The 16,177-nt window shown below is 38.6% G+C and overlaps 3 protein-coding genes across 4 annotated transcripts; 1 reads left to right on the plus strand and 2 right to left on the minus strand.

Moving 5' to 3' along the window:
- Positions 1 to 294: 294 nt before the first annotated feature.
- Positions 295 to 12,864, minus strand: LOC134820384 (uracil phosphoribosyltransferase homolog). Of its 2 annotated transcripts, XM_063830753.1 has the most exons (8): positions 12,669 to 12,864; positions 12,466 to 12,535; positions 12,251 to 12,313; positions 11,586 to 11,686; positions 8,786 to 8,852; positions 1,053 to 1,183; positions 841 to 914; positions 295 to 796 (listed from the first exon to the last, which is right to left on the minus strand). In XM_063830753.1, the coding sequence occupies exons 1-8, from the start codon at positions 12,852 to 12,854 to the stop codon at positions 793 to 795; spliced, it is 696 nt and encodes a 231-aa protein (XP_063686823.1). In that variant the 5' UTR covers positions 12,855 to 12,864; the 3' UTR covers positions 295 to 792. The 2 variants fall into 2 exon arrangements, with proteins under 2 accessions (XP_063686823.1, XP_063686822.1); XM_063830752.1 differs by having other exon boundaries at positions 295 to 914.
- Positions 5,760 to 8,657, plus strand: LOC134820381 (solute carrier family 22 member 15-like). The gene is made up of 4 exons (XM_063830750.1): positions 5,760 to 5,875; positions 6,090 to 6,205; positions 6,367 to 8,346; positions 8,642 to 8,657. The coding sequence occupies exons 1-3, from the start codon at positions 5,769 to 5,771 to the stop codon at positions 7,782 to 7,784; spliced, it is 1,641 nt and encodes a 546-aa protein (XP_063686820.1). The 5' UTR covers positions 5,760 to 5,768; the 3' UTR covers positions 7,785 to 8,346; positions 8,642 to 8,657.
- Positions 12,865 to 13,827: 963 nt separating the features above from the next.
- LOC134820383 (dolichyl-diphosphooligosaccharide--protein glycosyltransferase 48 kDa subunit-like) lies at positions 13,828 to 15,969 on the minus strand. Its single transcript, XM_063830751.1, has 4 exons — positions 15,107 to 15,969; positions 14,658 to 14,843; positions 14,425 to 14,517; positions 13,828 to 14,241 (listed from the first exon to the last, which is right to left on the minus strand). Exons 1-4 carry the CDS (start codon positions 15,950 to 15,952, stop codon positions 14,074 to 14,076), a joined length of 1,293 nt encoding a protein of 430 aa, XP_063686821.1. The 5' UTR covers positions 15,953 to 15,969; the 3' UTR covers positions 13,828 to 14,073.
- Between the last annotated feature and the right edge of the window lie 208 nt (positions 15,970 to 16,177).

Genomic DNA, 16,177 nt, shown 5'->3' on the forward strand with positions numbered 1-16,177 from the left:
ATGTTATAAGGAAGTTGGTATAATTTCTCGCTAGGGTTAAAGTTTCAGCATATGCCTAGGTTAGGGATTGGGGTCAGATTAGAGGGTTAGGGTTTCGAATAGTCATTCAGGGCCACCTAGAGAACGTGTTAAAAATGTCACGTGACAGTCGAGTGTAGAGTGATTAATCACCATACCTCTTGTTGCAATGTATGAAAGTAAGATGAGTATCCTACTTTCATACATTTCATTCAGTCCTAAAATGAACAAGAGATAAACTTTTCGTAAGTTAATTAAACGCATTTATAATTATATATAATTAAACAATCATCGTCTTATAAATAAACATGGTCTGGTGTTTCGTAATAAAAGTAAAACCCATTTATTTTGGCAATCTTTGGAACGTTTTTTTAGAAAAAACGTTGCCAGCCAGCAGTAATTTTAGACGACTAAATTTGAGCTATTAATGCAATCATCATATTCGAAACTAATTTCATTTAATGGTTAAAAAATCACTCAAAATAATTCTTCAGTAACACCTTGTAACTAGTGATCTTAGAAATCTAATTAAATTGTGTGCGAACAAATTTCACCTTAAAAGATAATTTGAGTAATGTTAAACAGCTTTTGACTTGATATTCTAAGTTTGTGATATCGCCGGGGAATGTATAAAGCTGTGGTTTATAAAAACCGATTAAAAAGTAAAAATAGAAAAACTTCGCTCAAGTTATAAAGTTTTTGTACAGTTCTTCTAATAAAAAATTATATAACAAAATAGTCCTGATATGAGTCATTGGTTTGTAAGCTCATTTATCAATATCAAATAGTCCGGAGTCATTAGTTTGTAAGCTGATTTATTAGTTATCAGTGCCAAAGTAACGTTCCCCAAAATGTAACGCGCAATCCTCGTTAACCTCCGTCGTCAGAATTCTCACCTGGAAATTAATTGAATGAGGTTTAGCATTTTTAGTGAACAACATTGTCTTAGCTAGCTTTAAAAGTTGATGTTCCATGCAATCTACATTTTAGTTCAATTTCGATTACATTTTCAGCCACTGTAGATAATATTTTACCGTGGGGAATTCGGCGAAGACATGTCTTAAGGAATCTGGAGTAACGAAAAGAGTGCATATAATTATCCGGTCTTCTTTTACATTATTCTTCTTCAATTCCTTGATGCTCTGGTGAATGGTTCCGCCCGTATCTGAGGAGCAATAGAAATGATGCTAAATTAAGCAATATTTAATTGTTCTGTTGAATATCATAGCCTCCACAAATCATGTTTTTACCTCATTGTAGATATTTTGGTCTTGTGTAAATGTAATTGATGTAAAATATATTTGTATTTTGAAATAAAATTTGGGGGGGGGGGGGGGGGGGGCCAACCATATTAAAGTATATTAAAATGTAGGATTTTTTCCAATTTTGACCCGGGGATATACTTTAATATACTTTAATATACTTTAATATACTTTAATATACTTTAATATACTTTAATGTACTTTAATATACTTTAATATACCTACATTTTCTCCATTAAAATTTTGAATCCATGTTACTTACCATATACTTGACCAATTTATGAGCCAAAATATATGAATTATGAGTTCAGAGGACTAGCAACTGGCTTATCTTCTAATCTACTAATTGTAGGTATATTAAAGTATATTAAAATGTAGGTTTTTTTTCCAATTTCGACCCGGGATATACTTTAATATACTTTAATATACTTTAATATACCTACATTATAAAAAATTATGTGAAAAATTTTGTTTTATTTAATGTATAGATTAGATTTACCTTTCATGTAAGGTTAGTCTTGTTCAAAGATATTGATACTTGACTAATTTATGAGCCAAAATATATGAAGTATGAGTTCAGGGGACCAGTAATTGGCTTATCTTCTAATCTACTAATTGTAGGTATATTAAAGTATATTAAAATGTAGGATTTTTTCCGATTTTGACCCGGGGATATACTTTAATATACTTTAATATGGTTGGCCCCCCCCCCCCCCCCCCCCCCCCCCCCCCCCCCCCCCCAAATTTATTAGCTTTTAATTTGAGATGCGTTCTTGTCTCATATAACATTTTACTTTTAGAATCAAATTCATAGTCTAAACTGTCAGTTATTGTAAAATTGAGTTTTCCAGCGGTATTTAAAAGTTGAACATTATAAGCTTGCGCTCACAATACTACACAGGTGTTTATTAGTTTGATTCCTGGTGAAGCTACGTAAAGTATCAAATTACCGCATACACCAGTTTAATAAAGTATAACCTCGCTCCAGTTCCCAGCCGCAAACTCCGCGTAGTTATCTTTACTGGTGTAATCCAGACGGGAATTAATTGAATTCATCTAGCCTAGTTAACAGTATAGCCTAGTTAAGCAGTATGTTGGATTGGATATTTATGCGTGATTATGAGGATTTAAACTGAGACAAACTCTCGTAATAGTTATTCCGGTTGAGTAGATATCTGCTCCGCCAAATTACATATTGATATAATAAAGTTCCAGCTAAAAGGGGAAGATATAATGTAGAGGTATTATTATCAGCTCCTGGCGGGGGATATTACCAGTATAACCGCTGGTAGTGCAATTACTACTATAGTATTATATACTATAGCTACTACTAGTGATAGTAGTTTATTACAGGTAGTAATCATGTATCTGCTAACTAGTGAGCTAGTGGCTACCCTCTATCTTTACAGACTTCCTTTCCATTGATTAAAATATCACCGGTATTAAGATATGTAATTACATCCCGGCATCTCCCGGGGATGGTTGTAGATTACGTAATAAAAATGTTCGTTTTTTATCCTCTAGATAAATCTTTAAATAAAATTTCACTCTGATAATATAATAATAATATTTAAGAACCGATCTGATATCCGACTGAATACAGTATCTGTCTTCAATACATTTAACTTACAAAATTTGAAGTTGAAGCGGTGGGGGAGGGGAGAATGAGTCAGGCCTTGATTACATAATATTGCTGTCAGGTGGTGGTCCATAATATTTAACAATTGTAGGAGGAGGAAGATGGAAAAGAGGCACCGATAAAAATACTCATGACCCATGAGTAACCAAGTATTTTTATTATTTTATTTTATTTTATTTCATTATTTTATTATTTTATTATTTTTCTTCGTTGTAGTTGTCATCCGCCTACACATTGTCCAACTTATATTGCAGTACCTTTTTCCATTAGTTGTATGTCAAAATAATGTCATTGTAATTTGGCATGGCTGAAATGTAACGCTTGATTTATATATATAATAATTAATTTAATTTTCAAATTTTAATGGGGCAGTTCGTTTCATCTACAACATAGAAGACAGAACCACGGACTTGGTTCCCTTCTATAAGAAGTCCCACATACTCCCTATAGACCAACGAATCTTCTTTAAAGTTTGTCTATTAACCCACAAATCAGTTCACGGTACTGTACCTGGTTACCACAAAGCTTTACTGGATGTGGACGTAGTGGATATAGACGTTTCAAACACCATGACTAGGTCGAAGAAACCGGAAGACCATCGCATGCTCAAGATACCAAAGAATAAAAAGTCCAAAGTTGACGACAGACATTTCTCAAGCCATGCACCGGTTGTATGGAACTCTCTTCTACTGATGTTGAGAAGTATGACAGATACTAATTATACTAATTATTCATTACGCCTACCTTTCTAGGATCAGTTTCTTTTGTGATTAATATGTCACTGCAGTACTAACCTTTATTTTACCTACATTCTATTGTATCTGCTGCTACTTGTGTGGTTTACAATAAAAGATGTTTTAATTTTGCAGTATGCCTTTAATGAGTGATACTTTTGTTCACATATACACATTTGCTCACATCACTCACAGTCATTTGCTCTGACATGGTTAACCACCTTGTGTTGTTGGGTATATGAGCCGTATGAGCGGGATATAAATACCTCATTTCATCAGGATCAAATAGCAGAAATAGAATTTACCGTAGTAAAAACATCTTCACACCGTAAACTGTACAAACAACTACAAAAGGTTCCTCCAACATTGTCTACAGCGGGCAATATCCTTTATTTTATTCAATTCAATTTAAGTATTCATAACCAAAATACGGTCTCTAAGATCGTCCATTAATAATTTAAGGAGGATTTTGCCGGGACAAAGCATACGCCTTAACGCCTTTATAATTTATCATTCATAGTTACGGCAAAAATAAGATACATTGGCTGGTGTGTTGTCATCACTACCTAAAATATAACCGAACATTCTCCATTTCATCTCATCTACTCATTGAATCGATTGGGGAAATTTCGTATTTCATTTTTTGTATTTCGACGTAAAATTTAGGATATTGAATACAAATTTTTCTTGAAAGAATGACTGTATCATGTTTTACAGGCTCTCGTGATTTGATTATAAGTGGCGGTTTGAAGCCTTATTATTTGTTTCCCGTTCAACATGAACAACAATAGAATGTTTTAGAATCTAAGGAGTTATTATTTAATGCGATCGTGTTACGAAAATCGAATGAGATTATCTTGTGAAACTCGTGCGCAATGCACAATACTTTGAAAGTTTATGTTTTAAGTTGTTACGACTGCTTAGGTTTATTAGACTTTTCACTGGTGTACTCACTTATATTAGAGTACTTATTCTTTATACCGGTTTCTTTATCTTGTCTCACGTTGCAACTTCAACTATTGTGTAGTGTACCCACCCCCCCCCCCTCAACTATTTCTCGAATAGTTGGGGGCCGAGCCGAGCCCAGGAGGGGACACTGCACGCGTTTCAGGCCAGGCATCGTCTGGATAGCTTTATCTAGAAGTAGTAGCAGGTAGCCTACTCTAGTTCGACTACTTAAGTTCGCCACAAATCACCCCTGTCAAACTTCGGCCTTACGTGTCGAACTAGAGTTCAGGTAGCTTACTCTAGTGCAACAGAGTAGAACTTTAGTACGTGTATATATAAAATATATTATATACGAGGATATCAGGACTAATTCGATAATTTTGATCACAAGGCCGAGTGAATTTAGGAAGTGGATTTCACAATTTCTTTCGTGTTGAGGTGTTGTTGTTGGCACAAGCTTTTATCCGGGCCCAGTGACAAATAGGCAGCAGGGGGTGGGGGGGGGGGGGGGGGGCAGCAGGGGGAGCAGGGGGGCGGGGGCAGCATGTTCAGTATAACTAATTATACAAATAACATTTCACTATGATAATTATAACATTCTACCAGGACCGTTTGTAAGATGTCTTACTTGTACAATCATGCTAAGTATGGAATTAAACAGAAAGTCAGGAATATTCCAGAGTTTCATAACATTTCATGATATAATGAAATAATCGCTGTTGGTGCTTTGTACTATGTATTGCTGCTCTCTATAGAACTCATATACTATAACATGTATATACTATACTCATATACTATAACTGTATACTAGTATACTATAACTGATGATTTGTTCCAGTTAATTATAGTGCTCCTCGTATTACACAATATGATTATATATTTCAGCATAATTGTTTTCTACCCAGAACAGCTGTCGACATATTTACGTAGCGGCGTTTCTGTGTCAAAAATTAGTTTAGTCAGCTCAAGGACATGTTCTGTCTTGAACTCTGTATAATATTTTACATTTTGCATTTGCACTTTGCAGCAAAATCATCCGAAATCGTTGTTCTTAACTTTTTGCATAGATCGATTTTTATAAATATTTGGACTTTACACTTTACACGTCCGAATGCGGTTGCAATCTTTAATTCTCAATAAAATTTGATATCTGAGTTTATCTGCTACATGATCAGTATGGATCCGGCGGAGGAGTACAAGCCGCTGGGGGGTGAGGAAACAGCAGAGAAAACAGAAGAAGAGGACAAACTAACAGTGGAACAGATGGTTGACAAGTTAGTTTGTTAAAATACTCAGAATAATTATTGACTATAATTGTAGTTACAATTTATGAATATGAGAGCTCTCAAGCGAACCACATAATAACGAATGTTCTAATATATTACAGTGGGGACTGGGGATTAATTACTATAATTACTGGAGATTAATTACTACAATTACACTTCCTTCATTTTTCATTCTAGCCGAAAATAATTATTTCATCCACAGTACAATCGGATCAAAAACCTCCAAAGCGTCTATTGGGAAATTTATTGGACTCTTTCTTGTGGGTATAGCGGCAAGGATTACAGGCCCTTTCCTTACTTTCGCTCCCATCTTTACTGGTAATTACACTTTTAAGCTTCACAAATAACTAACTATTGAAATAAAGTTCTGAATCTCACATCCCAAACAATGCATTTTGTCTAGGGCATCAAGAAACGCCGCAGTTTAAGATTTGTAAATCAAAATTTAAAGAAGATAGTAATTCTCTAACTTACCCCAGGTTTTTTGAATTACAAAGATTGGGAATGTGTCTCTGAGAGATGTGACGAACTAGCTGCCAACTTTACAGAGGAACCCCCCTTGTTTTACAGCCGGAACACTATCTGTGACAATGCCTTGACACCTCACGTTGACTTCAGGTGGACTATAGAGAGGACAAGTTACGCTCTGGAGTGGGGACTCATCTGCTCAAATGAGGACAAGGGCTCCAATCTAAAGAGTTTCTTCTTCCTTGGGGCCTTCATTGGTCTGATTACTGGGACGGTTTTATTTGATAGGCTCGGAAGAAAGACGACCTGTCTACTAGGACTAACAATATCTTCCCTCTCCTGTATGGCTACCTACTTTGTTAACAGCTACCAAATAATGCTGCCTCTGAGAATAATCCACGGGTTCGGAGCCTTTATAGTCGTGTCTGGAGTTGACCTGCTCTCCATTGAGTTCACTCCTTCTAACATGCGGAACCTCAGTCAGATCCTGAGCAACGCTCTCTGGAATGTGGGGTCTTTTCTGCTGGTTGGAATCTCATACAGCTTGAAGGATTGGCACCAAATATTTCTGGTGCAGGGTTGTGTGTTGGTTGCAACAGCAATACCTATCCTCATCTTCCCAGAGTCACCTAGATTTCATCTGGTTAGAGGAAGGCAGAAGGAAGCAAGAACGACGTTCAAGAAAATCTCAACGATCTTCAAGACCGATAAAATATTGGAAAGTACAGAAATTACCTACAAACACTACGATAGCAACTACCTGGGCCAGATAAAAGACTTCAGAAGATATCCTGTAATGCTGAAGAACACCGTCGTGTTGATGATATGCTGGCTGATGATCTCAACTGTTACCTACGGTCTCATGTTTAGCTGGGGAAAGCTAGGGGCTGATATTTACCAGAGTCTCTTCTTTGCTAATTGCGGAGGCCTAATCGCCAAGGTAACTGGGATGAACTACTACATTATGCACTGGTTTGGCAGAAGGAAGGCTGTGATGATCAACTTTGCAGGGCTAGCCTCTGTTTTCTTCTTATCTATTCCCAGCTATGGAGTTCGTCTCTCTGATACTTGGAACTTGGATCATGTGGTGTGTTTGTTCGCCACCCTCTTTATAGCGGGGGTGTGGGCTGCAGTGGCTCTGCTTACTAAAGAGTTGTCTCCAACCTCTCACCGGGGAATGATATACTGCACCTGCTCTGCAACTGCTAGGATTGGTGCTTTCGCCGGACCCTACTTGACACTGCTCTACAACACTTTGGACGCCAGGATAGTGCTCGCTATATTTGGAGGCTTAGCAGCCTTCGCCACTTTTGTGGGTTTCTTCAATTCTGATAGCACTCGGAAACCTATCCCGTCAACTCCGGAGGATCTACTGCAACCCCATCCACACACTGGACACGACAAACTACAGGACGAATATGACACTTAAAAATTACAATCTTCAGGATAATTATGACATTTATTCATTTACTCGAAACCGTTTTCATTAATTAACAAAGAACAGAAAAATTGTTAAACCGGACTTTAAAAATAATGATAATGATTAAAAAAACACCTTTACTGTCAGTAAAATTAACATCAATATACTCAGTGAAGTTCACGGGGTATATTGATGCTAATTTTAAATTTACATACATTTTATCGTGACCGTGGCCGTCTATGCAGTAATTGTATTTGTAAGTAAAATAATTATTTAGTGCTTTAATATGATGATTTCAACTTTACAATCCTAAAGGCAACTTTAACTGTGCTCAGCTATGCTTGTTAAATAAGCTCCATTTTAATAGTTTCAACAATATCTAATCTTGTGTAAGTTTTTGACTTTTAATAGATAATAATTATTATATGTATTTTTGAGTAAACATTGGCTGGTACTTGCTACAAATTTTAACTGATTAAATTTAGCCTTTGTTACAATTTTTACGTTTGAGTTACTAAACTATGATGATTATATCATATGATTTTTACTTGATAGAGTGCTTATCAGTGGCGTAACGAAGGGCCCTGCTGACCCCGCTGTGCAGGGGGGCGCCGTCTTAGGGGGGCGCCAAATCTTCGTTTGAATGTGGGACAATTTCGAAAACTTAACTAAAGTACTAGCAAAAATGCGCGTTTTACTCTAGATACACACTTTTTTAGAGATTTTACCGGCGTATCCTCTAAAATCACCTAATTTGTTCAATTTTAGGGAGGGGCACCAAAAGGGGAGGGGGCGCCAACAGGGGGGCGCCTTTTCGGCAGGGGGCGCCAACAGGCAACGTTACGCCACTGGTGCTTATCTTAAAGTTAAATGTTTTTACAGGCTCTAGTGATGTAGTTTTACGAAGATTTCAAGCCTTATGTTGTGTGTTTCCCTTCGTGTCCAAAAGCATTACAATTTGTAAACTTTATCAAAGTTCGTAAAAAAAGAAGATTGCTCTGAAAACTTACTCATAAGAGGGTACATCAGTAGAACGTTTCTTTCTGCGATGTCAGGCGGCAGTCTTACGTATATCACCTGAACAAACTGCTAATAAAATATGAAGAAACGAAAGTTGGCATATTGCTAACTTCTCGCTGACTTTTCTCTAAACTCTGATGAAAGTTGAAACAGTCGCTAGGGCTAATTAAAACTTGACACAACTTGCAGTGTGATGATTACCTTACTCGGGAATATTATAGCGGGTTAATTTATGACTGGGAAAATTAATAACCGGGAAAAATATGGCGGACTTTCTCAAAACCCGCCAAATTATCCCGGTCATGTATTTACCGGTGGCCGACCTTTCAAGTTTTTTTTCAGAGGTCAACAAATTTTCAACCGAAATTTCTGTTTTTGTTAGGTACTTGTTAAAGAAGTTATAATTTAAATTTACAGTTACTGGGGGGGGGGGGGGTTCACCCTGATTTTTTTTGTGAAACTTGGTTTCGAGATAGCAGTTGACCAACAAACTAGGACCTGTGATCGAACTTTTGAGGGGGTCCCGGACCCCAACCGCCAAACGGTGCCCGCGGGGCAGCCACGCCCATATTTGGTCCAAATTAGGCTCAATTTAGCCAAATATCCAGAACATGCCCAAAACCCAGATTTTAGGTGCTCTACTTGTAGCTAGTGGTCTCCTGAACTCGTATATGAATTTTCATCAAGATTGGAAAAAAGATGACTGAGTTATGAGCCAAAAACCATATGGCCATATTTGGGCATACGCAACAAATTTGATCGATTTTGGCCCATAAATTGGTCAAATATCAATATTTTTGAATGAAACCAACTTTATATGGAAGGTAAGCCTATACTACACATTCTCTATGATTATCAGCTCAGTATCTAACTAACTGTGGATTCTGTGTTTAAATAATCGCAAAAAATGAACAAAACCGCCAGTGGCGTAACGAAGGGCCCTGCTGACCCCGCTGTGCAGGGGGGCGCCGTCTTAGGGGGGCGCCAAATCGTCGTTTGAATGTGGGACAATTTCGAAAACTTAACTAAAGTACTAGCAAAACTGCGCGTTTTGCTCTAGATACACACTTTTTTAGAGATTTTTACCGGCGTATCTTCTAAAATCACCTAATTTGTTCAATTTTAGGGAGGCGCACCAAAAGGGGAGGGGGCGCCAACAGGGGGGCGCCTTTTCGGCAGGGGGGCGCCAACAGGCAACGTTACGCCACTGAAAACCGCCCATATCTCAGTTCGCGATATTTGCAAAACTGATTTCGTTCAAAACAATAGAACTCAATAGGGTTTCAATATTTTTACATGACATTTTCAGAATCAACGTAGAATCGCATTTCGACCTTAAGTTTTGTATTGGAATTTTAAAGGCCTAACTCAAAATGTTAGGCCCGGTGAACCCACCCCCTTAAAGGAAAATAAATCTATAGCAATAATAAGTCAAATATTCATTAAAGCGTATTTTCATTCTCATTATCGCTAATGTCCCCTCCATTATCATTATTGATATCCCCCTGCTGCTGACCTTCAAATTCGAAGTTGTATTGTTGTCTTAATAAGACTTTGTCCGCTAATGGTCATTGGTAACCAATCAAATCAACGGCCATACACGAAAGAAGCCACAGTGAACATCACTGTTGAAGACACGCCAGTGCAGCAAGTTAGTGACTTTACGTACTTAGGTACAATTATTTCCAGCGACGGTACTATCGACCGTGAGCTGTCAGCTAGGATTCAGAAAGCTTCCGGAGCCTTCAATCAACTGAGTAATATATGGAAAAACCGCAACATCCAGTCTTATACAAAGATCAGGATTTATAAGGCAGCGGTTTTGACAATATTGTTATATGGTAGTGAGGTTTGGAACACAACCAAAAAGCAGCTACATCGCTTTGAGGTGTTCCATCAGCGTTTCTTGAGGAGAATACTTAGGATAAGATGGCTCGATCGGGTTAGAAACACTGAAGTGCTGGAGCGTGCAAAGATAAATCCAGTAGAGACGTACATAGGAGCAAACCGCCTGCGTTGGTTTGGCCATGTCACCAGAATGCCAGACACTAGGCTTCCTAAGTACCTGCTTAACTGGACCCCTGCCCATGGGAGAAGATCTAGGGGTCGTCCAAGAAAGAACTGGAGGAAATGTTTGCTGGATGATGTGCATCGTTTACAGGAAATACTGACATAGACCTAGAAGGAGCGAGCGAGATGGCTAGTGACCGCAAACTTTGGAGGGAGATGATACGTCACAAACGGGAGTTCATTGGTGCAGGCCACTCGAATGATTGAGGAGACCTAATCAAGTACAAGTACCGCTAATGGGGCTACTGCTCTGAAGGTCAGCCGGAGCTTGATTTCCTGCCCACCGCTTGGTATTGGGGAACGTCTTGGCTTTGCATCTTCAACTGCTCCAGTAATCAATCCACCGTGGACCATGAAATAGTGGCACAGTTTACTCACTTCATGGGCAAGAAAAGTGAGAATCATGGTTCACCCTGAAATCTGATTTCTATAACCAAATTGTGATTTTTATAACGAAATTATGGTAGCAACCGCCAATAAAGTTACAGCCCTCCATCCACTAGCACATATGAGACTTCAGGTAAAATATGATGATCACCTCCTTGGAACCCCATAATCTGAGTCGGCGGGTTTTTTTATGACTGGTAAAATTTTTGACCGGGAAAAATATGGCGGAATCTTCCAAAACCCACCACTTTATCCCGGTTATAATAATCCCGAGTAAGGTAGTTATTTAGAATAACATCAACAATCAAGTAGCAGGATTGAAACAGTTCATACCTTAGGAGGTCTACAGGAATCATCGTCATCATGTCTTATCAACATCTTCCCTATTCTTATTGAGCGACAGCATTCCCTTAACGATTTCTCCATTGCTTCTCCTGAAACGAACGTATCCGATCGTGATTTGGTAGTTGGCTGGGGTAAAGTTTGTCAAATTAAATGATTACTGTAAACTTCCGGTACTAAGATCAGTTACGTGGCGAACAAGTGGTCGCGCGCAACCGCGCGCGTTTCCAATAAATTACGATTTGCACTTGGTATACAAAACTGTCGTTCGGATTTCGCGCCCTATCGGAGTGAAACCATATTGTGTTAAGGACCATGATGACGATGTTTTGTTACCGTAAAGTTTCGGCTTTTATCAGAAATGTAAAGTTTTTACTAATTACTTGAATGGGATTGCAAGGAATTTTACTTGATTGAGATTCAGGGATTGCAGGGTGAAGGAAGCTAATTAAACCTATTTTCGATACAAACGACGTCAAAAATTTTACGACCTAAAGCGACGATGGGGAGGTTTAAAAATGCCCCTAAACTAAAGGACAATAAGAAGAAACCTCCTATTATTTAATACAATATTAAAAGAAGATATACTTTAGAGCTAATTTTATAACAAAGGAGTAACATTGAAAGGATTAGTTCGCTTATTTTATATTACTTACCACTTCTAACTAGACTAACTCCACAGTTTCCTTTATTAAATGCCTTTCCTTCATACGGCACACCTGTGGGATATTCTGAATATCATCTCTATACCAAAGCTATGTAAGGTATATGGGTAGCCTCTTGTTCTGAATTACAAACACTCTTATTATAGCGGAATATTGAACATGTAACTGATGATATACAAATATAGGGTATAATGAAGGATGATAACCTTTAGGAGTTATCACTGTCTTGTCGTGGGTAGGTAAGAAATTGAGGGCTTCTTCAATCACAAGTCTTATCTGGGAATTAGGAGGTAGTAATACAGTAGGTACTACTACTACAAAAGAGTACTACATGTAGTAGTAGAATGTTACAGTTAAATACAATATCACACATTTAACACATGTAAAGACACCACTGTTAAATACGAACCAGTCTGTCCGCGTTAAAGACAAAGTCTCCGTGACAAGTCGTAGCGTTCCTCAAGATAGTCCTTAGCCAGGATATCTGATTGTTGGATTTTAGAACGTGTAATCTAGAAAATTCGTCGTCTGTTGCTGCCCCAGAGTATTTGGTAATAGGGAGTATAAAGTTATCAGGAGGCGTCCCAGCCATCATGCAGACCGACATAACTAGTGTGGGGGGGTATAGTATAGTACGTGTAGTCACGTGTAGTCACGTGTAGTCACGTGTAGTCACGTGTTGTCACGTTTTGTCACGTGTTGTCACGTGTTGTCACGTGTAGTCACGTGTTGTCACGTGTTGTCACGTGTTGTCACGTGTAGTCACGTGTTGTCACGTGTAGTCACGTGTTGTCACGTTTTGTCACGTTTTGTCGCGTTTTGTCGCGTGTTGTCGCGTGTTGTCGCGTGTTGTCGCGTGTTGTCACGTGTAGTCACGTGTTGTCCCGTGTTGTCACGTGTAGTCACGTGTTGTCACGTGTAGTCACGTGTTGTCACGTTTTGTCACGTGTTGTCACGTGTTGTCACGTGTTGTCACGTGTAGTCACGTGTAGTCACGTGTTGTCACGTTTTGTCACGTGTTGTCACGTTTTGTCGCGTGTTGTCGCGTGTTGTCGCGTGTTGTCGCGTGTTGTCACGTGTAGTCACGTGTTGTCACGTGTAGTCACGTGTTGTCACGTGTTGTCACGTGTTGTCACGTGTAGTCACGTGTTGTCACGTGTTGTCACGTGTTGTCACGTTTTGTCGCGTGTTGTCGCGTGTTGTCACGTGTTGTCACGTGTAGTCACGTGTTGTCACGTGTTGTCACGTGTTGTCCCGTGTAGTCACGTGTTGTCACGTGTTGTCACGTGTTGTCACGTGTAGTCACGTGTTGTCACGTGTTGTCCCGTGTTGTCACGTGTTGTCACGTGTTGTCACGTGTAGTCACGTGTAGTCACGTGTTGTCACGTGTTGTCACGTGTTGTCACGTTATTCTGTCAGAACAAGACTGTCTCGTCGTTAGTAAATTATAATCAATCAGTGTGCACTTCAGACAACGTTACTGGCCATTTTAACTGACAAATTGACTGCTTGGGATTGTTTTGATTAAATTGAACCTTTGCTTCCTTAAAATAAGTAAAACTCAATCATAACAAAAATCAAAGACCGAATATCCTATGTAACAAACACAACTAGTTAATAAAAACACCAGGACTCGCATGTTTGAAATGATATAATTATCCAAAATAAAGGAAAATCCAAAATAAAATATGCAAATTGTAGGATGGAAAATTCATATGTAAACAAGCGGTATATTATATCCATGAAATATGAATGAGCATATTCATAAAACATTTCAGCCACATTCATTACCACATTTATGGCAAAGACTAAGTCTATTCAGTCTTCTTGATTGCGTCAGCTTTAGGTGCATCCTTGTGGTAGAGGAATACGAAGCTGAAGATGAAGAGGCCACCCATCATAGAGAATGCGCTGGCGTAGTAAGGGTACGCGGAGGGGATGAAGCGCTCGTACTCAGTGTGATGGAATGGGCGCACTGATACCTGTTAGTTATTAGTTTTATTTAATGTTTTTTCAATATTCAAAGGCTATTTACAAATTTTAAAAAATGTAAAATAACTACATGTAGTTATAACTCTATTCTGCCATCTGCAATGAGTCAAACTTTTAAAGAACCCTGCAATGATATATTTAAAACAGGTAATCAGTATAAATATATGAGTTACCTGGGTGGTACTGTAAAGATGAGTAAATCCTATCCTGTCATAGTCCACCTTGAACTGATACACTCCGTACACATCAGGTACTTTAAATTCAACCTGGAATATTATTAATTTAAAGTAGTTGCTACTCTGTAATTCTTACATTTATAAACATTTGAATTTTAAACGTCCGTTAAATGTTCTAGTCGCGGTAACGTCATGACAGATCAATAAAATATTCAACTGAAGACTCTTACCTTGAAAACTCCCTCAGCATCTGGCACAAGGAAAGTTCTGACAAAAGGATCGATTCTCTGAAAGTCAAGCTGAACATCGGAACCCTTGAAAGCCTCCCAGTTGCCATTCCTCATCTCCTCGATAAGAATGGAGTACTCTACTTCATCCGTAATCCTGTAAGCTGCATCAGACGGTGCTTCTCCAATCTACAAAACAGGGACATATTAGTTGACATATTAGCATTTAGCACATATTAGTTAACATATTAGCATTTATCACATGACAAGTCCTTATCATCAAGGTGATAGTTCTACTCCCAATAGGGGGTCGTTTACATATTACACTAGCGTAATCGTTTAGAAACTCCCCCCTCCCCCTCAGTGATTTTCTTTCAAATCGAATATCTTTCCGTGTCTTTTATTAATGATTAAAATTAATTTCCATCAAATCAAAGTTAAGTACACTTTACCTTGTTGTGCTTGACATTGCTGAATCTGAGATCACCGTTCCGTCTGAGGGCCCAATCAACAACATTTGAGGCAAACTCCTGGTTCCCAGCAGCCTCTACCCCTCCTTCAGCTCCCTGAGCCTTTACATCAGCATTGTAAAACTTATCACTAAGCATGTCGTGAGAGCCAAATATGACAATCCTAGCATTGTTGCGTGCCTGCATGCCTGCAACCAATAGAAGACTAGATCCAATAGCAAGGGGGTACTCCAGAATGTCCTGGTTAGCAGCGTGAGAGTATGCAGTAGGAGACGCTCTCAGAATATCAATCACTAGGAGGTTGTCTGAGTCCGCTGCCATGCCAACACCTTTAAATAGAACTGGTTTTGGGGATTCTCCAACAATAACAGAAGTGGAGATGAAACTGTCAGCAACAATGAGGTCGTGATCACCAACATCAGACACATCGTAGTTCATGTGGTCTATAACAGAGGTTCCTTCATCATCTATCTCAATGCCAACTTCTGCTGCAATTTCCTTGATTGGGTCACCGATATCAGAGCTAGCACTCATCACTATGTTACCTCCGTCATCCAGGAAAGTGAGGAAATCGTTGGCAGCCACACCATTACCAAAACTAGCAACAGAGGGAGCCAAAATAACAATATTATTGTAGAGAGACTCTCCGTACTTCTTAATGGTCAAGGAACTGTCAGTAGCATATTTGTACACAATGTCTGCGTCTTTAGTTCCCAAATCAGCAAGGAATGAGGAATGTGATTCTTTTGTCAGGACATTTTCAAGAATGACTAGAGTTCTGCAAGATGCAACTGCCAGCAGTAGTGCTATGACGATTGCTTTCTCCATCACTGAGCCTAAGGTGAAATTTCAGCATTTGTATTAATATATATTATATTAATTAAGTAAGTGTGAATTTTATAAATCAGTGGATTTGAAAAAATTTTCAAGTATTGAAGATATACATATTTACTGTTACTGTATAACATGCTTGCAGGTATAATTAGATGCAACACTGAGGTCGGTAACAACTGTTGACTAGACAGTTGCAGTTGCAGAATTGGACACAAGAAA

Source organism: Bolinopsis microptera, chromosome 9 (assembly GCF_026151205.1).
Source record: "Bolinopsis microptera isolate Bmic1 chromosome 9, MBARI_Bmic_1.0, whole genome shotgun sequence".
In the NCBI taxonomy this organism is placed as follows: Eukaryota; Metazoa; Ctenophora; class Tentaculata; order Lobata; family Bolinopsidae; genus Bolinopsis; species Bolinopsis microptera.

Bases quoted from the DNA above. Each gene is read 5' to 3' on its own strand.
- LOC134820384 (XM_063830753.1), bottom strand. From the start codon at position 12,854: ATGATGGCTGGGACGCCTCCTGATAACTTTATACTCCCTATTACCAAA. The intron at 11,687-12,250 runs GTAAGTAATATA...CGTTCGTTTCAG, and splicing joins AGTTAGTCTAGTTAGAAGTG to GAGAAGCAATGGAGAAATCG. The intron at 8,853-11,585 runs GTATGAACTGTT...CAGTTTGTTCAG, and splicing joins ATTCCTGTAGACCTCCTAAG to GTGATATACGTAAGACTGCC.
- LOC134820381 (XM_063830750.1), top strand. From the start codon at position 5,769: ATGATCAGTATGGATCCGGCGGAGGAGTACAAGCCGCTGGGGGGTGAG. The intron at 5,876-6,089 runs GTTAGTTTGTTA...TTTCATCCACAG, and splicing joins GTGGAACAGATGGTTGACAA to TACAATCGGATCAAAAACCT. The intron at 6,206-6,366 runs GTAATTACACTT...AACTTACCCCAG, and splicing joins TTTCGCTCCCATCTTTACTG to GTTTTTTGAATTACAAAGAT.
- LOC134820383 (XM_063830751.1), bottom strand. From the start codon at position 15,952: ATGGAGAAAGCAATCGTCATAGCACTACTGCTGGCAGTTGCATCTTGC. The intron at 14,844-15,106 runs GTAAAGTGTACT...CCTGTTTTGTAG, and splicing joins GCAATGTCAAGCACAACAAG to ATTGGAGAAGCACCGTCTGA. The intron at 14,242-14,424 runs GTAACTCATATA...AATAACTAACAG, and splicing joins ATCTTTACAGTACCACCCAG to GTATCAGTGCGCCCATTCCA.